The sequence below is a fragment of the Salminus brasiliensis genome, chromosome 1 (assembly GCF_030463535.1).
Source record: "Salminus brasiliensis chromosome 1, fSalBra1.hap2, whole genome shotgun sequence".
Taxonomy (NCBI): domain Eukaryota; kingdom Metazoa; phylum Chordata; class Actinopteri; order Characiformes; family Bryconidae; genus Salminus; species Salminus brasiliensis.
Window position 1 is genome coordinate 78,066,567 of NC_132878.1, and position 23,000 is coordinate 78,089,566.

The 23,000-nt window shown below is 38.7% G+C and overlaps 1 protein-coding gene across 3 annotated transcripts in view; it reads left to right on the forward strand.

Annotated features, from left to right (window-relative positions):
- ctnnd2a (catenin (cadherin-associated protein), delta 2a) overlaps positions 1–23,000 on the forward strand; it is a 452,693-nt gene that overhangs the window by 394,938 nt on the left and 34,755 nt on the right. For all 3 annotated transcript variants that reach the window (XM_072689814.1, XM_072689834.1, XM_072689825.1), the window contains 2 exons: positions 14,649–14,892; positions 22,110–22,194. In XM_072689814.1, coding sequence (XP_072545915.1) covers positions 14,649–14,892; positions 22,110–22,194 — 329 coding nt within the window. The remainder of the gene's footprint in view (positions 1–14,648; positions 14,893–22,109; positions 22,195–23,000) is intronic.

Genomic DNA, 23,000 nt, shown 5'->3' on the forward strand with positions numbered 1-23,000 from the left:
AAGTAGTGGGGGGGGGGGGGGGGGGGGGGGTAAACTGCTATAGGCAGGTTTGTATGTAAATGCACTGGTGTTTGAGACATCAGAAAGCACAGTGATGTCCAAAAGTGCTGGTTTTGCAGCTTCGTTTCCATATGTGGAGATTTATATGGGGAGTGAATGGTGTGTTTTTAAATGGTAAATATGTTTACATGTTAGATTAAGCTCTTAAAAAATACAGATGCTCAAGATATCAGTGTTTTAAAATTAGACCCTGGCAGAAACTGGGCTTAGAACCTGTGAGTGGTTTAGGATGAATTAAGTCATGTTTAAGCAAGAGTTGCCTTTGTTAGTGGCCAACACAAGTAGCCATTCTGCCCACCATAGCATCATAAAAACACTGTTAGCATTTTCTAAATGATAGGCTAGGTGTCCATCACAGACAGCATGTCACATTAGGAACACCTGGTGTTCAAAAAAGCCAAAAGTAGCTGTGAATCTGCTCTGTCCTGAAATCAAAATGGATCATTTTAACATTTTTTAGGTGTTTTAAGGTGTGGGCTTCAAATATGACATTGGTCAGGTGGCATGCAAAAGTTTGGGCACCCCCTGTTTGGGCATTTAAAATATCTGTTAAAGTTAAAAACTAAGCTATTACATTTTTATGTCCATATTCTACAGTAAAAAAAAAAAAAGAAGCAAAAGTTTAGGCACCCTGCATGATCATGGCTTTTTGTAGCCAGCTAAGAGTCTTGATTTAGTTTTAGGGATTTCTGTCCATTCTTCTTTGCGAAAGGGTTCTAGTTCTGTGAGATTTTCGGGCCGTCTTGCTGCCCTGCCCTGACGTCAGCTTTCAGCTTTTTTACAGATATGGTGATGTTTGCTTCCAGAATTTGCTGGTATATAATTTTGTCCATTCCTCCCTCTACCAGTGGCGGCAAAACATGGTCAAAACATGGTCAGTTGGAGATGTCTTCTTTTAACTCTTAACATACCTTCACTTATTGCGGCCAAAACATTTCTATTGCAAATTTATCAGTCAACAGGAAAAGTTTCCAAAGTGCACCAGGCTTGTTTAGACAATCATTGATGCAGGTATGTAGGACACATTTTCTTCTTTTTCTAATGGCCTTTTTTCAAAGGGCTAGGCAGTTGCTTAGAGTGGCTGCTGTTTTTGAGATTTTATAATGCATAGGAATCTCCGGGGATTCCCAATTATTTGCATGCTCCTTTCCTTTTTTCACTCTAACATTGCACACCAAATAATAATAATAAACAACTACTTTTACTTTGTGGTATCTGAGGTATGAGAGTTGTCATGAAGTATTAGCCTGCATGTCTGGAATGTGCATTAATTTAGGAATCTTTAGGACATGCTTAAAATGGGAAGGTCCTCTTACCAGATGAGTTTCTTCTCCTCTTTTCCTATAGTTTGCTTCTCATATTTCTGGAGAAGCGACCCGTCTATTTAAACAGTGAACCTAGAGATGTTAGTCAGAGAGAAAAGATTTGTTAGTATTCTCTCTCTCTCTCAAGAGGAAGTCTCTGATTTTCTATGTAATGAACTTATTATAAACAAGAAGACGTCCTTGGATATGCATTTTCTTCATCATTTCTGCACAACATTGCTAAAGAAATAAACTTAAAACGTGTAATGTTAAACATGTTTAATCTTTAACTTCATGCCTTAGAGATCAGGTCATCTTCTACTCACTTAACTATTTTTACATAGTAACACATTTCAACCAGGGGGTGAGCAAACTTTTTGCGTGCCAAAGTAAGTACTTGATATTGACTTGGAAACTTGCACTGGATTCACGTCTCTTGAAACAGTTTTCACAGCAGTCCACGTGGCTGCATGCTGAACAAAGCTCCAGACACCATTGATCATGTTTTGTTAAAAACTTAACCAAGCATCGACTCAAAGCAAAGCAGAGTGTGTTGCTTTTCTGACGTGTGCATTAGAGCTAACAGAAGTAGTTATATTTTCTCCTTTTCTCTTTGTTTTATTTCTTCGTATCTGCAGCTTGTAGTGTTCTGTTTAAACGTAAAGTTGACTCGCGCTTACATCAACCTGCCTCCAGCCCTTGTCCAGTGTTACACAACAAATCATACACACAATATTAGCATGCAGCAGAGATGGGGACTTGAGTCAACAACCCGAACTTGACTCAGAACTCGAGACTCAAGACTTAAGAAAAATTTTAGAGAAACAAAAACAACACTGATCAACTACTGCTAACCTTAATGCAGCAAATAACTTTCATGATTGTATAAGTGAGCCATCTGCTAAAAATCCAAGTACTTCACTGAAAAGTGACAAGCAAAAAGTGCCCAAGAACATGACTTACTCCAGAGAAGACCGGGATCAGAAATGGTAAATGGGTCCTTATGACAGTTCTGCTGTTCCACAGCTCATAGCAGCTACAAAGAAGAAACCCTCAGTCTAAAGGACAGAGAAAACTGCTACATGTTATAAACATAGTGTTCAAAGGAAGAGGCTTGGCTGCCATGTAATTTGACTGTCAGGTAGCTAGGTAGATAGAATAAAAGCTAAATAAGCCTAAATAAGTTACAGATAAGTTACAGGTTTTTTTTTTAACAAAGCAAACAACAAACACACATTTTATTTCTTTTCTTTAATGCTAAAGTCACAATTTCCGTTATGCCTCTCAGATCGAAAGTTTCAGTAGTGAAAATTTTAGTTGAACCTGGCAGGTTTTTAGGAGGGGTTACGTCTGTACAAAGTGCCTGCAGCTAATAAACAAACAATGTCTACTAAAGACTTCAAACTTGACTCGAATTGCACCCCAGACACTTGAGTTGGAGTCATATAAAGCAGTCTCTGATATACAAGGTTTCCACAAAAACAGACACTGGCAGGGCAAAATGAAGAATAGAGGGAAAGTGGTTATTAAATACAACACACTTGCTAAAGCTATGGCTTATGAAATGCCCAGAATTATAGCTAGGGTATGGTATCTTAATTCAGAATAGCTTAATGGAAACTTTCTTCCTTTGGTCCTTTCAGGCCAACATGTCCTGTCCTCAAGAGTTTAAGAATCTTGCATTGTCTGTTATTTGACAGCCAATAGTAAATTCATGCAGAATTTTCTGGCCAACATCAAATATAGATTCAGGAAATAAGTTGACAAGCAGGCTGCAGATTATTCTGTTCATTAAAGTTGAGAAGTTAAGAAGAAGAAAAGAATGGGCTGTCTTTTATTGTGAACACTCTGTCTAAGTGGTGAGGACACATGAGAGCTATTTAGGACATGTTGCGCAAGTCCATAGGAAAGCACATACTTATACATACAAATAGTTTCTTGAATGTTTTTTAATCCCTCAGCTTACTTGATGCTAGTTTTAACACAGAGAATATCAACCACCACAGCCTTCAGAGTGAGCCTTGTGGAGTCAGGGATGGTGGTCCAGCGCAGAGGTTCAGGCATATCAAAAGTCTCTCTCAGCTTACTACAGCTCATTTCGCTATCTGAATGCTTCTCCAACTTCTCAGCAGAAGTTCTTCAGGTATTGCTTTGGAGCAGGGCGAGTATTGGTGAGAGGAAATTGGCCATGCAGAGGCACGTACTTGTGAAGTCTTGGCAGCTGAGCTCAGAGGATTTGGAGGAATGTTTGAAGTTTGTGATTCTGCTAGCCGCTGGATTTGGGCCGCTTGTCTCTAACGGCCAGAATTCGAGCTGATATAGAGGAATTTCAGAAGTTATGATCCATCATTGAGCGTCTAATCCTAGCTGCGGTAAGCTGAGATTCATATTTGCCAGCTACTTGGTACTCGAGTGATAGCGGTGGAGAAAGTGTGAGTTGACCTTGTCTAGGCAGCAGGGCTGCTGTAATTACTCCTGATTGCTACTTGATTACTCAGCTGACAGTTGACAACAAAAAAGACTTCAAAAAAGTATTAATATTTGTACCTCAGCTTAGGCCTTTGACTATTGTTTTTTTTTTTCTTGTAAAATTGAAATGCACCCTTTTGATGAATCGACTGTGATAAGTAATACTGTTCTTTTTTGTAAGGGTACAGTGAGAGTGCCAGTTCACCTTTAGTTAGGTAACGTAATTGTGCTTTTTCACTTGTTTTTAGGCTGCATTGACACCAGGCACCTTGTCTGTACTCCAGATTTTTTTATTTTAATGTTCACTTCATTAAAAAGTAATATTCTTAAAAGTCCCCATATATGCCATTCCCATTGAAAAGCAAAAATAGTGTACCTTTACAATCCACTGAAGATATACCATTACATATAAAAAAAACACTGGTGTACCTTTTAGGGTACATTTACCTTAACTCTACTTTGGGATTACCCGAGAATGAGCTTGCTCATCACCCTGTTTTCCAACAGTGTACTGTGCATTTAATACAAGAAATAAAATCTGATAACTGCAGAAAATCAGACAGAATATTTTTTTATTTAAATCATTTATAGGCACATAATCTGATAATGATAAAACTCCTGGTCATTCAATAATGAGATATCTTTCTAAATTCACTATCTGCACCTCTGTTGTTGCCTAGCAACTTCCCAATAAGTGCAACTTGCCAATGAAATTTAAAGTTTTTGCAGTCGGTTTCTTTTTAACATGGAGATGTGAGTGGCTCAGCTGTCTAAGTGTTGGTCCCTTTGGTTTTAGGTTTGATCCCTAGTGATGCCACAGCCATAAAGGTAAAGATGCATGTATTTGTCACTTGTACAGTGTACCCTGTACAGCGAAATGTGTCTGCCGCATTTAACCCATCTGTGGTAGTGAACACACACACACTAGTGAACTAGGGGCAGTGAGTGGTGCCCAGAGCAGTGGGCAGCCAACTCCAGCACCCGGGGGAGCAGAGAGGGTAAAGGGCCTTGCTCAAGGGCCCATCAGTGGCAGCTTGCCAAGCCCAGGAATCGAACCCACAACCCTGTTATCGATAGCCCGGCGCTCTAACCACTGCCGTGCGTCCAAGTCAGAATGATTGGTCTCTGGTGGGGAGGATGGCCCTGCCTCTATAACAACCACTCAGCGTGATGCTACCCACTGAAATCTGACACGACCTTGATGTGATCTAAAATGCTCTTTTCCAATTTTTTTGCTTTGTCTAGAAATCATAACAATGTGTATTGGGATTAGTCCGAAAATGATCTTGAGTTCATTTGAGATCAGTGGGAAACAGGTCATTTTCTCCAGGGAGATGGGAGAGAAGCTTTGCCATGGCCAATCTGGACAGATCTTACAGTAGCACCTATAGACAGATGAAATACCCTAGAACCCCTAGCATGTGTAACCCTGTATGAAGTCCATTTTTTGTGTTGTACCTTTTAATACTCTGATGACTCAGTTAATCGGTAGATTATTCGATTGCTCATATAATCGACAGTGCCAGTCGTACTGGCACAGCCGAGATTTCTTAGCACTAGCAGGGGAAAAAAAACGATAAGAAAAGATTGATAGCATCTGAAGATAGCATCATTACTCCTCAGTGTGGGTTCAGCTGCTTGCATGTATGTGTGTGTGTCCGACCATTTAGCAAGTCAGCCATCATTCTGCTCCATCCCTCCTCTTATTTTCCACTTTTCTCAGTGTTATCAAAGAGCAGCCAGAGGTATGTCAGAGCAAAAGCAATGTGTCATAATAATGACATTTAGGGAAATACCACTTTATCTCCGGCGTGGCTAAACCCAGCCTTATTAAAGCAATATTCCCCTCGCTCATTATCAGTCCTTCCCATCTCCCTCCTCTGTCTGCCAGGCGACCACGCTCCCTTTCATAGCCTCCACCAGGTGGCTCCAATCTAATTGAAGTTTCAGAGGTCTTCAGAGGATGAGTTTTTCTCTACGCCGGCTTATCGAACTTATTCTTTTGATCCTGTGTGACGGACATCAAAGGCGGTAATGGAAAGAGATATTACAGGTGTGAAATCCACATTGCCTTACCTTCCCCTCGCAGACGGGGCCCAGCAGCAGTCGATTTTCAATTTAACTCGACGCCTAACCTTTATTAATAGATTTGTTTTTAAGGTCCGCCACCAAATGAAGTGTTGCTTTTATACCTCTCATGCTTTAATACCTAAACATGAGCCGAAGGCTCCGTATTGACAGACTGCGAGCCTAGCATTAGCTTTCAGAAAGCGCTGTATGTGTGATATCCATTTAAATGTAGCTATGGAGTCCAGGCCTGCACCGGAGCTGCCCCAAGGCACTCGCTGCTGAGTGACATTTCATACCCAGCTGTGGACCCCTAGGCCTTCATGGAAGGTTTTACTAACTCGCTTTGAAGTCTTGCTGAGAATATTAATGTAGTCAGTTTTTGCTGGGATTTAATGTAATATACAGGATAAACCGTCACTTTCAAGACATCACAGGCACTAAACACCTGCTACTGGTTTGCCGTCCGATCAGCAATATTTCTGTTTCTGCAGGCTGACCTGGTCACCTACAACTCTCCAAGCAAGTGTTGAGTGTTGATTAAGAGTGTTGAGTGTAATGCACTGAAGTCCATAAGTTTGGACAATAAGTCTGCAGCTTAGAGCTAAGTGTTAAGCTCTCCTTACAACGCATGCTTTGAAATATTTAACAGAATCAATTAAAATAGTATCATATTCAGCATATTTTGGTAGCATATTTCATATTGCAAATTGAAAGGGACTGTAGATGTGCATTTGTAAGCTCCTGCTGCTTCTGTCCAAAGCCCCAGGGGAACTTAAACCTGTGTTTTTCTGGGGGCTCTGAGTAGTCCAGTGGACTATGGCACTGCCACTATGATCCAAGGATTTGATCCTAGCTATGCTGCATCAGCGCCAGTTGTGACAAAATGTGTTGGCTGGCTTCTCGTGTCGAAGGAGACACATGCTTCTCAGTCTTCACCCTCCAAGTGTTGGGGGCATTGCTAGTGATGGGGGAGTTCACATGAACAGTAATTGGTATTTTAAATTGGGTAGAAAATGGAGTAAAATAAACAAAAGAAAATTCTGTGTTTTCTTCATAAATGGGTAAATATTGATTGTGTGTATAAGTAATTAAACCATGCTCCAGGAATAACTTTCTAATTACTAAGAAATTAGCAATATTATTCATCATTATGTACACCATTTGGATGGGGCTTAAAGGAATAGTTTGGCATAAAATCAGATTATCATGATTTATTACTTACTTCAGATGCAGTCAATCAGCCAAGACATGATAGGTCTCTGAAGTTTGCTTCTTAAGTTTAGAGCAAGAGATTTTAGGCTATTGTTGATTACAAACACTAGATTTAGACTTGCACCAAATTCATCTTTGTACACACATCCCAAAAACATTATTAATTAAGTTAGATCTACATAAAAGTTGTTTTTTTAAACTCTATTCTACTCTGTAGAGACATTTGTTTAAGCCACATCTGTGTCAAATAAACATTTGGATGCGTTTTGAGTGTGTTGAGAGACATTTTTGGGCGTGAATTTACAGAGAAGAGGTTGGTGAAGTCCAAAGTTTGTCCAAACCTCCGTTCTAGCATCTGGGGTCAGTGATAAATCATGTTCATTAGATTTTTTGCCAAATTAATCCTTCAAGAGATCAGTACTGCAAACCAAAGGGTCGCATTTCAGTGTTTATGCTAGAGAGCAGTAAAGTTTAGGGACTAATGTTTAATCATGGATCATATTCTGCATAACATTACTTATGTTATGTTTATATATATTGGACAATGAACCTACTTGGAAGGTATTAAAAAAACACTCTATCCTTTTACACCTTTGGTCTGTAGTGTATGCCCCCATAATGTTCCCTCTCTATCTATATTTGTCTCTAATATTCCCTCTATTCCTTTCTTTCAGTCCCTTACAAGCACTCTCTATAAGTGTCATAGGGGTGAGTGTATTTCTGGAGCTCTCTGTACTGCTGTCCGTGATGACCCAGAGACGTGTAGTCTGATTGCCTGTTTTGTAGCAGGATGAGCTTTTATAGGCTGGAGGGTCAGCACTCACGTCTGATTACCACATAGCCCTCATATCTCTGAGAGACCCTTCAAAAAAGTCAAGGTTGGCCAGAGAGTCACGTCCAACGTCCAACGCTCAGCCTAGAGCTATCAGGATGGGTTCATAAAAAGTACCCTCCGCATCTATCTTGGCGAGGGCAAATGGGTCATTCACTGCACTCTTGCCTTTTCTGGAGCTGATGTTGTTTCTATATTAGACACCTGTATTTAATTGGATGCGGGTTTAAATGTTTAGTGAAAGTTTTTAAAAATCTAAAATTATTCTAAGGCATGAAGCATTTCTTGTCTATGAGAATCAGTTCTAGTGGTGAAGAATCATGAGATCACTGATAATTATGTGGTAAGCCTGAGTTGTGAATCCTGTGCATATTTGCATACGTTAGAAACAACATATTGCAGTTATTTGTAAAGCTCATTTTAAAGCATTTACTTTTGTAAGCAAAATGAGCCTGTAAGGTTTGTCTATAATAGCATACCATTTAAGCTCACCTAGTCAACAATTGCTACTATTGGGAAGAAAAGACTTAATATGTAGAACCATGCAAAAACCTGGACACCCTAAGAGATATAAGCTCTCAGATCGATTTTAGCAAGAGCTTAGAACTTAATTAGCTTGTAATGGCTATGAATTGTCACGACCATTGTTAGAAAAAGTCAGCTGATGCAAATTTCAAAACGTAGGAACCTGACTAATCAAACCACGTCACAACAATCATCAGGAGAAGGCTATATGAAGATGGCAAAGTGTTTTCTGGTAGCAATTGTTGCAGTTCATAATGCAGTTAGGAGAAGGCTATTCACAGAAACGGCAGATTTCAAGTTGAGGTGTGGAATACCAAGACAATATTCTGCTCATAGAACTTCTAGAAAGACAAAACACCTGTTTGACTGTGAAAGACCCTTAGAAAGATTCAGCACTCTGGAGTGGTGGCATGCTTTTCTAATACGCACAGCACATTTGTCAGTGTTAAGTCAATACTCTTACTGTTAAATTAATGTTATGACTGTTACAGTTTAACTCTGATAGTGTTCATTTAACACTGACATATTTGCTGTATGACCTTCATGGAAGAGTCAACTGGATAAAACCTTCCCTGCATCCTGCATCACAAAATGTAGTGTCAAATGTTTTTTAAAAAGGGAAATTTAAACATGTCTGATCCATTTTGGAAAAAGGTCCTGTGGACTGTTAAATTACAATGCTTTGACTGTACCTAATGAATATATGTTTGGGGAAAAAGTGGTGAAGAACGATGAAAAGAAAACCCCTTAATATGGCATTATACAGGACGACCACTTTGAACAGAGGTCATTTACGTAAATCAGTTTAAAGGCACAACAGCCTGCGAGGCTCATAGAGTGAGGTTGAAAAAGGGCAATTTAAAGATGAATTATGACTGGTTTTAGCATGTTCATTTACACAAACTATAAATGGACCTCAGGGACAAACATGTAATGCAAGAAAAGACTAGCATATGGCTGGGTTAATGGATTAAGAATACAGACAGCCAACCAGCTAATCTAGTCATCTGAGGACACCTAGCTATCTTAAAGAAAGTATTTGCTACACAACTGAATGACTATATCTGTAAAGCACATCTCTAAAGCAAGCTAGCGAGACAGCAGATTAATACCTGGACCAATGTGCATGGCTGTCTGTTTATTTGTGGTGGGCTGGTCTGGGCAAAAGACCAAGGCCAGTTTGTGATCCCACTCCATCCCTGTTAAGATATCAGTACTATGTACGCCCACACATTTGGTTCATAGCACATTCCTCATATACAGAAATCACCACAGAAGCCTTATATACAGTATGTCCTCATGGCCCTTCACTAATAAACAGCTCAACATGCCCTCCCTATAGGTGTGTTTAGATTCCTTAGTCAAAACAACAGTACTTTAAAGCAGTAAAAGAAATTCACATCTCTTTTATTCATATTTAAAAAGTGTCTTTTAGACCAAGAGCATGCTCCAAGGCCACGCTGCAGAACACATGCTTCATAAATACAGGTGTTACTGTATGTTCTTTTGTAAACTTAGCTTCTTAGCTTCTTTTATTTTAAAGGAGGTGAGTTTTGGAAGCCTTATGTAAGAAAGGGTTAAGCTTTCCATGCATTACAGACCTGCTTGTGGTAATCTGTTTTTTTCCATGCATATCTGCAAGTCTGAGTGGGGGTACTTTTACCTGCTCTGTTGTTAAAATATAACCTCACATTCTTTCCCATTCCTCCCCAGCAAGATGTTCCTCTGATCTAAGTGGAAACACTTGAAGTAATGCATTAAAGCCAGTATAAGTTATTCAGGGTCTCATATGGGAGTGGATTATAATTTAGAGAAGCCAGGAATATTGTATGATTGTGTGGACGTTTCTCAGATCAATTGTTCTAACCACTTATTCCCCTAAATACCATGTTTTATTCCCCCCATCAGGCGTCAGTCGGAGAGAAATATCATGTCCCATTGGACAAGTGCCTCCATATTGTCCTCTCAGGCACGAAAGACTATTTTGCCTGCAGGAACAAGATAAGCAGACACCAATTAACTTGGTGCTCACTGATGATAAATTGGGGCCATTTTTTTTTTTTTTTTGAAACTTCTCTGTTCAGTATGCCATGCACTGAAAATGATGTCTGTGTTTCTCCTTCAGAGCCCGTTTGGGATTAGCAGTGAGAACGTAACCATCTTAGATTAATTTTGTTAGCTGTGTCCTTCAGTAAGAGGTGGCCACAATGAGAAAGGCATGGTCAAAGTACATGAATGACAGGATATAAATATAAAAAAAAACTGAGGGTCAGTAAGGAGGCACTTATGTTATTTTCCCATGTTTTAGAAAATATTAGGTGGTAATTATTGTAAAATAAATTAGGTAAAAATCATGAAAAAGTCATTATTTCATCAAAACAGGTATGTTTTTTTAAACAATGTTAATAAAAAAAGGAGAACCTAGTCATTCTTTTGATAAAACATGACCTAAGTCATCAGTTTAACAGAACAGATCTATACACAAAATAAACATGATAAAGCACTGAGAATGGATTATGTTATGTGCACTGTAAAAAAAGCTGTTTTTACCATGGGTTTAGATCACTGTCGGTTTCAGTTATTTCTTTAGGAGCTTAGAACAGCCTAGTTTTGTGGGAGCAGTTGGGGGAGCAGTTTCTGTGATGAAGATAAACAAACCTATACAATTTTGATAAAACGGGTCAAAATGTATATAAAATAAGACAAAAGATAGATAAGATAAAATAATGAGAAAGCAAATAATTAATATTTCATAATAACCCCAAATTTAGATTTAGAACACAGATTTTACATAATAAGCCAACATGTAGGTAAAATAAGCACTGTATGAAAACTTACAATGTAATAAGTTTGAGATTTAACTGGCACAAACCAATAAAAGTGCTTAAAACGTGCTCATGCATTTATTTACACTGGAAGTCAATCTACACTACACACAATTTGTCCATAAAGTAACTTGAGCCTGTTTGGGTTTGTCGAGAATGCATCTAATGCTGATCTTTACAGACATCAGAATACACACTCTCATTGTCCACTTTATCAAACATTCTTCTATCTGTAGTTCTTGTAGACTCTTGTGTGTATATAGGTTCTGTGGTTTGGTTGAGATAGATATGTACAGATATGTAAAGTTCTAATGGTGATGTTTCATTACAAGTTTGACTGTTCTGAAAAACGCATTCTGGCTCTGCACTGGATATTAACTACTTTATCAGTTCTGTCTCTCACCAAGTCATTTTTAATTACACTTCCTCCCCACTCTTTAAATGTCATACTCTCCTTGCATTTTTTTCCCCTCCTGTGTTCTTTTCTGAAATACCACGTGAGTCACTTTAATGTGTTTGGCAAAATAGTTCTCCAAACAACAGCCCGAAACACTGAGGCTGACATTCCTGAAGTTTATTCACTCTCTACAGAAGGTTATGCAGGTAAAGCCCAACACTGCTTTTAAAATAGCTCATGATCAAGTGCCTCTTCACGAGCAGGTGCTCCATCTTACATGTACTGAAATACCATACTTTTCATAACACTTCTGCCTTCACACCACATAATGTCTAGTAACCTGTCTTACACTTGATCCAAGTACACAAGACCTAGGTATAGATATATGTTCAAAGGTTTGTGGATACTTGCTCATCCAGCAGTTCTTCTGAAGTCATAGGTGTTAGCGGGCAGTTCGTCCACACTTTGGAACACTTTGCATTAGATGTTGGAACATTTCTTTGAGGATCTGATTGTATTAAATGACAAGAGCATTAGTGGAGTCAGGTGCTGATACACACCAACTCATGCCATAGGTATTGAATAAAGCTCCATCACTCCAGAGAGTAAAGTTCCACCGCTCCACAGACAGGATTTATATTGCTTTATATTGAGGGGTCTAGATGCTTTTGGACATACAGTAGATACATTTTAAAAGTACAACAAACATCTTGCTTACCAGTATCGCTAATGGAATATAGGAGCTAATGGTTTAGCACCGTCCTGATAGGACATGAAATGGATTAATTTAAGCCGGTTTGTGAAAAGTGCTGCAAATTCACACTTGCACAAGTTCTGACATGTAAAATCTGAAAAGAAATTCGAGTCCAGATATGCAATTGCACAGATGCAATGTGTGGTGGATTTCTGATGTACAATTACAGAAATGTGATGAGTTGTTGTTGTTACAGTATGCAACTACACTGATGTAACGAGTTGTGGAGTTACATTATGCAAATTCACAGATGTTACAAGTTGTGTAACTCTTATACGCCATTGCACAAATGTAAAAAGTTGTTAAATTCCAATATGCAATTACACAGATATAAAAAGTTGTTAAACTCCAACCTTCAATTATACAGATATAACAAGTGCTGGAAATCTTATATGCAGTTACACAAATGTATTGAGCTATGGAGTTAAATCCAACCTGCAATTACACAGATGTAACGAGTTGTGGAATTCCAATGTACAATCACAAAACTGTACAACAAATTGTAAAGTTACAGTATGCAATTACACAAATGTTATGTACATGATATTTTATATCATGTAACTACTCTTCATTCTGCAATAAGTAAATTGTAATGACAATGTGCCTTACACTGTAATAAGACCACTATTAAACAAAGAGTTGCCAAGGACTAACATTTTTGCACTGTTTAGGATAATAGTAAAGGGAGTGGAAACTAAACTTTAGATTTCAGATTCTTTAAATTGCCCCACATTTCTCCTTTGTCTTGATGCATCTTTACACGCTCTTGGCATTCTGTCAGCCAGTTTCACGAGGAGCCTCCTGGGATGCTTTTCTAAAAGATCTGAGAACTTTTGGAAAAAAGTTCATACAAAGGCATCAACTGCACATTTACATTTGTCTTCAATTTCAGTCCCTTCAGCTTTGGCCTTTAGGTCAAAAATGTCTTTAGGACATTTTATTAAGAATATATAGCCATAACATTAGGACTAAGTGGGACTGAGTTCCCCATGTGCCACCACAACAGATCTGATTATTTAAGGACTGTATTAGATCTCTGAAGGCGTTCTGTGGTATCTAGCCCCAAAGGAGTTAACAGCAGATCCTTTAAGTCCTGTAAGTGGTGACCTCTATGAGCATCAGTGAACCTATGACACTGTCTACAGTTCACCGGTTGTCCTTTCTTGGAGCATGAAGATCATCAGTGTTTTACTTCACCTGACAGTGGTGCTAATGCTATATCTGATCCGTGTACATTCAGTCAGAGTGTGTCCCTACCCTTCCCACTTCCCCTCGTATTGCCTGGACATTTCATGATAAATAGACTAATAGCAATTCAGCACAACATTAGGAAAAACATGTTAATTTTCTGAGAAATATGAAAAATGAAATATGAGGTATCTTGTGGCCGTGAAACTTAATGTTGTCAAAATGAAAATTCTATAAATAAGCATTTATAATACATTTTATTTGTTTGAACCTTTAAAATCTTGAGAACCTTCTGGAGTACTTTCTTTGAAGAACATTATTAGATAAGGAATCATTAAAGCAGTCAGGTGAGTTGGAATGGTTCTATATAGAACTATACTAAAGAAAGTTTACCCTTAAAGATTTTTAGAGTTTAGTGCAGGCTGAAGCTGCTTGCATGCTATACAATCGGATAGACTTCACAGTTATATCTTCTCATTCAAATGCAGCTTTTAAACAGGGATCTTTGGTAGACTGCACAGGACAGTGCTCGCGGGGAAACTGGGATAAATCAACCATCAGTAAACCAACAAACGCAACAGCAAAGTGGAGCTCCAGTTCCCCTTGAGAAGATCTGCTGTAAAATCAATCCACAAGCTGTATGAACAAGAGCAAAGGGCTACAATCACAGAGGAGCTGAACTGTTCACTGTAAATATTTAAATAATATGCTATACAGTGTGGCAACTGTTGCATATAATTTTATATAATTTATATACTTTCTCCAAAATGATAACTTTACAGGACAAGAAAGATTCTTATTAACTTTCAATTAAAGTCTGTAAAAGACTTTATTCCATTGTTATTTTGGACCATTACTATTGGTTTATTCATCATGAAAACTTAAAATTCTTTTATCATTATTTAAGGACTGCCTCATAAAGTATACACTCACACTCTTGCATTCTGCAAAAATGAAGAGCCAGCTTAAGTTCTTTTCACATCTCATCTCTTTTCTTTTTCCACACACATAGGAAAGTATGCAATGCGGGATTTGGTCCATCGCCTGCCGGGGAGCAACAACGCCAGCAGTGGCAGCGGCGGCAGCGGTGGCACTGCCAACAGCACAGCGAGCAAAACCATGTCAGACGACACAGTGACTGCTATCTGCTGCGCCCTGCACGAGGTCATCACCAAGAACATGGAGAACGCCAAAGCCCTGCGAGACGCCGGTGGCATTGAGAAGCTCATTGGTATCGCCAGGAGCAAAGGAGATAAGTGAGTTCCTGACAGTGAGGTTATCTGCTGTATTGTAGGTGTGTGAGACAGACAGAGAGGGAGCGAGGACTGGAGAGAGAAAGCATGAACCTCTGATATGCCTCATGGTTTTTGCTGGTATTAAAAGAATAGCTCAGCAAATCATCACATTTATTTACTTCTTAAGATATAGTCCATCAATTAAGAGTGTGTTGAGTGTGTTAACCTAAGCATTTTTAAAGCTCTTCTGGAGAAAGACCAGTTCAGTTGCCATCCAAGCTAGTTTATCTAATCAATCCCTCACTAAATCAAATCAGATGAGCAACCAAACACGGGTTCTTCTAACAGCATTTTTCCCTTTTTCTACCAGTTTGGTACTGTTAATTAACCCTCCCATACATAGCTCCCCCTAGCACTAGCAATGCTCTCAACACTGGGTTTCCTCCGATACATGTTAAGCCCATCTCTTTTCGAACTGCCACCTATTCGGCATTGCAGGGCAGCAGACATGCTAGGGAGAAAGCGCCAGGTCCCCAACTCCACCGTACTAGCTAACATACACCTGTGCCATCCAACAATGTTTAAGAGTGATGAGAGGAGAGAGCAATCTACCCACCCCGAGAGAGCACAGCCATTATTAGACTGTGGTCGCTGATGGCAAGGCAGCATGGCTTGAAATTCAAACTCGTGACCCCTGGTAATGCTGTAGACTACTGAGCCACATGAAATACCCCTTAAAAGTAATCTAATCCACACCCATGGCAGAAAACTGAACTTTTACTGTATGTATTAGGTCTCGATCCAATTCAGGCACCATTAACAACCATTATTACCAGCTGGCAGCAGTAAGTACATTCTCAAAAGGTAAATAAAAAAGTTTACAGTCTGCAGTGTGGAACTATTTTGTAGTGGAATATGAAAACACAACTGGCGGGTAAAAAACACATGCATTTCATTGTTTTTAAACCAGCACTGAAGAGTGTGTTTAAAACCCGGAGGAGGCTAATGCTAATGCTAATACACACTAATCATAGCACATTCACCCACTATAAACCAGTTATTTTACATAAGTAGTTGACAAACAACAACAGATATCAGTCCAGAGTGTGTATCGCTATGCACACACAGACAAAGTGACCTGACTGCAGTGTTTTAAAGGAACTGGAAGCTGAATGGTCAGGGAGGTGAGTCTGACTGGATTATAAGATATTAAACACACTAAATATATATAAAACAGTGATTTTAAGAAAAGTCTCTACTAATCTAACTCAATCCAGAATGTCTCATTATATAAACTGCTACTAAAAAGTAAAGTGATTTTACTTCAGTATTAATCAGTAGTTCATCTTATCTGAACTGTGTGGCTGCATTATTTATACAAACACAGAGAATATCGACTGATATTCAGCAATAAGAGACTCAGATTTGATTAGGAAGTAAAATAACAACTATACTATTGTTGTGGTGTTCTTGAAAGGAGACTCGTGACCACCGTCTTTCAGTTGCAATAATGAAACATTTTATTCCAATCAAATATACAGTGTGGAGAGAGCCTGCCAATTCTCTGTGCCCCTCTGCTCTCTCTCTACACAGAGGAACACCTCACATTTTATACCCTTCTACAGATCATGTGTTGTTGCACTATTTCCATATATAGGATGTCACTGTCTAACTCCACGAGGGGTGTAAATCAACTGTCACATACTATATTTGTTCAGTTCATGTATAGCTTTACCAAGTTAGGCCTGGTAATGGACCACGTTCTCCTTTTTCAAGTCTAACCCATAGGCCTCACCATATTATTCCTCAACTCCATACCATTTCTTCAGATCTATGAACACCTGCAGAGCTAATGTATATACACTACACTATTTATATAGTGTTGTATTTATTCCAGTGTTACAGACAAAAAAACAAAAACTACTGAGATAAATGGTATATATATAACTATATTCTTGGGAGGCTTTTGCACAGCACTGAAACTGGTGTTTAGTGGCCCTGATTATAAGGTTTGGACAGTGAACTCCAGTGCATTTATGCTTTAACTTCTACCGCATCTCTTGCTTTCTGGCATCTTTAAGCACAGAGTTTGTTCGCTTCAAATACAAAAGCTTCAAAGTGGCCACATGGGAGGCTTGTGCCTTCTGCCTCGATACACCAGGGAACGGATCGCACTCAGCAAAGCATCGCTCTGTGAATGCTCCCTGAAGTGGAATAAGGAGAAAAGATGAAATGAGAATACATCTGCTTTCAACGTGATATTCCGAGCATACTCACATTCCGTAATATTTCACTGGTCCGGTTGCATCGAGGCGCCCTGTAGAGATCAAGGCTGTCTGCTGCGAGAAGTTTCTTGCTCTGCTCTGTGTGATAAAGCGTTGTGGAGGTGGGTGTGTTTAGCCAACATGACAGTGAAAGATAATTCAGCTCTGTCATTCATGTAGGACATGATGATCCATGCGGTCGAGTTCGTTAGCATGCCTGTCATAAAGCGACTCTGATGGGCAGCTGCTTTATATCTCGCTCTTACCACCCAGCCATGTTGCCATGAGGTTATCTGAGGAGCCGGGGCTTGTGCCTCCTTTTGAACAGATGATCGGGCGACTGTGCCAGAGCATCACCTAGATTTGATGTAATTCTTTTGGATATTGGAATACAGTCTTACTAGAATACAGAGCATTCTACAGGGATTCTGTAAAAACAGTGGATGTACAGTAGAGTATGAGTAGGTTTCAACACAGTGTTAAATATAAGCCCTCCAATGAAAACAAAGTCCATATCTCCTCACATAACAATTTTGTTGTTTGTTGTTTCAACGCAGAGATTCTTCACAAACATACTCAGATAGATATTTCAGGTGTATGATGCTAATGCCTGCTGCTCTACTTTGTGGTCAAAAATAAATGTGCCTCTTTTATTAAATAAATAATTATATTTATTTATTATATATGCCATATATTTAATAATTATATCATATTTATTTATTTTTACCAGTTGACCTTTTTACGACTAACCCCTCCATCTGTTTCAAATAACTCTTCCTATGTGTTTTAACGCTTGCACACACTTCACTTCCTGCTGAGTTAATCACTAATGGTTGGTAATTAACAGGTGCTGGGAACAAAGTTTATGTTTTTATTAATAGCAAAGAGGTGTGTGTGGCTTGTTTTAAAAAATGTTCATCTTTCTCCAAAACCCCTGCTGTGCAACAGTACTAGGCAACTAAGGAAAGAATATATATATATAAGCTGTTTGTCTGGGTAGTAAGTGTATATTGGCTTGAAACAACACAATTATTCAAATAAAAGGAACACCACTAATAGAAAAAGTACTTATGTTATGTTTGTTAATGTATTCGTAATGATTTCCAGACCACTCCGCAAAGAAATAGTTTGGAAAAAATATCAGACAAAACATATTTGATATCTGATATAAGCTTCTTTAGTTTAGAGTGGGATATGCTAGACTGCTGTTGCTTATGATGGACTGAGAAAATCACCAGTTTGTTACATTCTTTACATTACATTACACATTGCATCATCCAGAAAACCATCCTACTTTGTGGTACTATTCCGCTTTCAAGCGGGACGTCAGTGCATGGGAGGTCACCACACGTTGTACTGAGATAACTTAAAATGACTTCCTCATCATTCAGCTTTGTGGAGAAGTTTACTTTAATATTTGTAGATATACTGTGGGTTTGTATTTATGAGGATGAGATTGGTGACAGTCTAAGTACAGTGTTTATTAGCAACCTTAGCATCCTTACCCTAGCCTCTTATAAAGCTCATGCATGCTAATAACTAATGCTTATTTTTGTAGGTGGTAAAATCAATTGAAAATAAAGAACCTTACAATTGAGTGGCCTTACATAATTTTCCACTGAAAGCTTCTTCAGGGAACCTAAAGTGGTTCCTCTATGAAGTCACTCTGAAGACCACATTTTTAGGGTTTTTTTGCAGTTATTTTTAGGAGTGTAAAAGTTCCACTATTTTTTTCCAGAGGTGCAAGCAGGTGATATGGGGTGGAAAGCTTTCAAGTTCATTCCAAGCCTGACACTCAAAGTTGTTCTGCTGCATGTTTGTTTTTTTGGTTTTCTTTTACTCCGCTAAATTGAAATGGATTGGCTTGGCTACGGGTCAGACAAAGACACAGATGCTCTCTCACATTAGCTGAACTCAGACAATCCATGTCATCAGCGAAAGGCAGGAGATTGCTTCTTTTGTTTGTGGAGCATTGTTGGTCCTAACAAAAGCTTGATGTTTGGTTGAATTGAGTTGGGCGAATGCAAAGCAAACATATTCATAACTGCATGAATGCATGCAGTGAAACAACTTTCTGGAAATGATGACAAAGAGCACTTTCATTTGCCACTGTTACGACTTACTGAGATCTATGAAAGCATGTGAAGAATGTAGTCTTATTGTTTCTTCTTAAATATCTCAAACAAGTGGTTGTCAGCATGTTCTGCAATGCTCTTGATGTGATGAGGGTTTTGAATGGGTCTAATACACAGTAATAGGTTTATAAACTACTTCAGAAGAAGCAAAGCCTTCAGCATGTATAGAACCTTTTGTCCACACCAGACAATAAAGCAACACATGTGTTTGTTTATTTCATCATTAATTCATCTCTGTATTAAACTGTATTTAAAGTTCTTCTGATCCTCTAACTGAGCCAGTGCTCTGCAACAGTTTAATACCTGATTGAACTGATGTTTAATAGTAATGATACTAATACTACTACTACTAATAATAATAATAATAATACTAATAATAATAATAATAACTATTATTATTATTATTATTATTATAAGAATGCCTATTATCAAACCACTTTTGCATTTACACAGTCATGGCCCATAATACTTGCACACCTGCAATTCTTTCAGAAAATGTACCTCTTCTCCCAGGAATTTGCCATAGTTACAAATGCTAGTGTATTTCTTTTGTAACAACACAACAATTATTGTATTATAGTTGGAACTGGAAATAATTGTCCAGTGCCAGTCCTTTAATTTGTATTTGGGGCTGGGGGGAACAGCTGCTGGCATTATAGAAATTACACGTTTAACCTTGGAATTGTCTGAGGATGTGAGAACCAGAGGCTAGAGGCTACAGGGCAATCTTCAGACATCTTAATGTTCCTGTGTCCACTGTGTCCTGTGTCATTTAGAAGTGTACAGCCCATGGCACTGTAGCTATCCTCCCTGGATGTGAACGGAAGAGAAAAGTCATTTCAGATTTCCGTTTTTCTTTCCAAATGGTGCACTTCCAAATATTAACACTACCAGTGATTCTGTCCAGTCAATTCTGTGTGGAATGGTATCAGATTTCTTTTCTCAGCTTCTTTGTGAGAAAATATAATTTCCATATTTCTGGCCATGACTGCAGCAGCTTTCAATGTTTTGCAGTTAAATAGTATGCTTAAAAATGAGAGCGGAAACACACAAACAAACTAAATAAAGTAAAAAACTGAAAAAAACTGAAATCAGTCCTAGGCTCCTCTGTCACCACTGTGACCCAAATGCAGCCTGTTAACACGATTAACATTACAGTGATGCTGACGCACACATGCCTTTCCAAAATGCCTCATCTCTGTTATTGACTTAGCAGCATACACAGAGAGGAGGAGTGGGAAACCTACCAGAATCAGAACAGAGATTGTAAACGGGGCGGTAAATGCTGGGTGACTGATTCACGCTTTGTATTGAGTCGTGTCATTTGTGCCTATAGCCAGAGGGGGTTGCGGAGGCTCAAGTGGTCACAATAATTCAAAGTTCAGTTTTAAACAGTTTGGGGGTGCAAATACAAGCCGTGTTGCTTAATTCTGACTTTTAGCTCAGATCCGAGCTTTCTGCCTTGAGGGTTCCCATTAGTGTGTGTAAATGAACCCGCTCTAAAATGACCCACATGCACACGTCCAAATAATCAAAGGTCATAAAAATAAACCACATGCATCAGGAATATAAGGCTTTGGCTGAATCCCAGGCTCCTCCCTGCACCAAAGTGCACTCTACTACGCAGACTATGGTTGCAGACTTGACAAAATACTTAATTTCTATAGAACAGAAGGAAATGGAACCACAGTGCCTTTGTTTTCTACAGTCATTAGTTTGTTCATCCAACCAGCCATGCCAACATTCATGCAAGCAAATGTGGAATTGCTGGATTCACTTATTTCTCCAAACTAGCTTTTGTGCTTAGTTTTGTTGTGTAGCGGGCTGGGAGTCTTGCATCGAGGGCTGACAATCAAACATGTTTATTAGAGTATTAGGACCACGCCCAGACAAGTGTTTTATCATATTTCTATGATGTTTCATTCTTTAAACTTTGTTAGATGTTTAATACCACAATTTCATTTGTATATTTATTTATCATTATATATGTGTAACATATATCAAATCTGGTCCTAGAAAAAAAAAAAAAAAAAAAAAAAAATATATATATATATATATATATATATATATATATATATATATATATATATATATATAGTCGCTCATATATAATCTCTATGAATGAGGAAAGACCAAACTACTCCAAACTGAGGGTTAAATTATGTCTTTTAAATCAATGATACAATCTGACAAAAAAACCCTTATAAATAGTTTGGAGTGTTTGTCTCAATACGCCACAAAAATGTTGTGACTTCTTCTGGCTACTGCACTTGCACTGACCTCCATATCAAGTGGGGCAAGCTGATTGGCTCTTTTTGTTGAAGGGCGGAACTTTATCTGTAAACAGACACAGGGTTGAACTCCCATTCATATTTCAGCCAGTGGCCAGTCTCATCATTTTTAATGTCTCTGGCTGAAGTTGATACTTCAACAGGTTTATGACTCTATGACTCTGTCTGCACTACAAAATGTGAGCCTTATAGTATCAGCAGTTATCTGGGCTCAACAGGTACCTTTACAAATCTCCATTTAGTCAGTCCTGGTGTTTTGAAATTGTTACTGTTTTATAAAAACTCGTTTTGTTATTGAAAAATAGGACTATTTTTATGTAATAAAAACACTCTCCCTCTTGTGTTCTATTGCTTAAATAAAACAGATTATATATTACATATTTTTCCTATATTTTACATATATTTTACAAGCAAACCAAGTAATGTAATTAAATTCTAAGGATTATTAATAAGTATGTACATGGGATCGTTATTTTAAGGTTTTAGGAGCAAGGAATTCCGAATCAGTGCAATTGGTTTAATAATGCCTTTTTCTGTCTTCTTTTCAGACATTCCCCCAAGGTGGTGAAAGCAGCATCTCAGGTCCTCAGCAGCATGTGGCAGTACAGAGACCTGCGCAGCCTTTACAAAAAGGTACACAATCATCACCAAACAGTGACTGTTGCTGGTTGTCCAATCGGACTCTGTATGGTTTGTTTGACCCTGTACAGTAATGCTGCCTTGTGCAGCAATGGAACTTCATTTTTCAAATGTTCAAATTAGCGATCATTCACCTCCAGCCACTTAAGTGTGAAAAAGAGTTCTGAGAATTTCTGCTGTCAAGAACAGACAAAAAGAAAGAGAGAGGGGAAAAAAACCCACATCTAAGCGTCACCTGTAATGATTCACTCAAGCCGAGAAATTGCTTTCGTGCTGCGAAATCCATAAATATAAGTTTGGATGTTCAGAAGGCTGAGAGATGTGTAATTCAGCCTTTATTCAGCATGGCATGGCGCAGGCAGCTTCAGCCATTGTCACAGACACCAGGAAAGAAAGGCCTATTGAGAGACAACGTGGCCAAGACTCTGAGATATTTACAGAAAATGTCCAGTCAATAAATGTTTGTTGTGCCTCACACGCTCGCTTTTGTGCGCCTCCATTCAGCCAGTGCGCCTCGTCTCTAGCGTGAATTATGTAGACCATCTCTCTCTAATGAAAGATTGGCCTTCGGAGGAGCGTGACTAAGCACTCCGAACTTTGTTAGGAACAATGCGCGTGCTGAAAGGCAGCGTGAGAACAGTAGCACGGATTGGCTTTGAAAAGGAATGTGCGGTTTTTGCTACGGAACTTCAAAAAGTCAGCCTTTGAATCACCGATTTTTTCCCCAAGTAAAGCTATTGAGTCCGATGTAGGGACATTTAAATGAAACCTTTGATATTTACAGTTACAAAAGCTTGTTT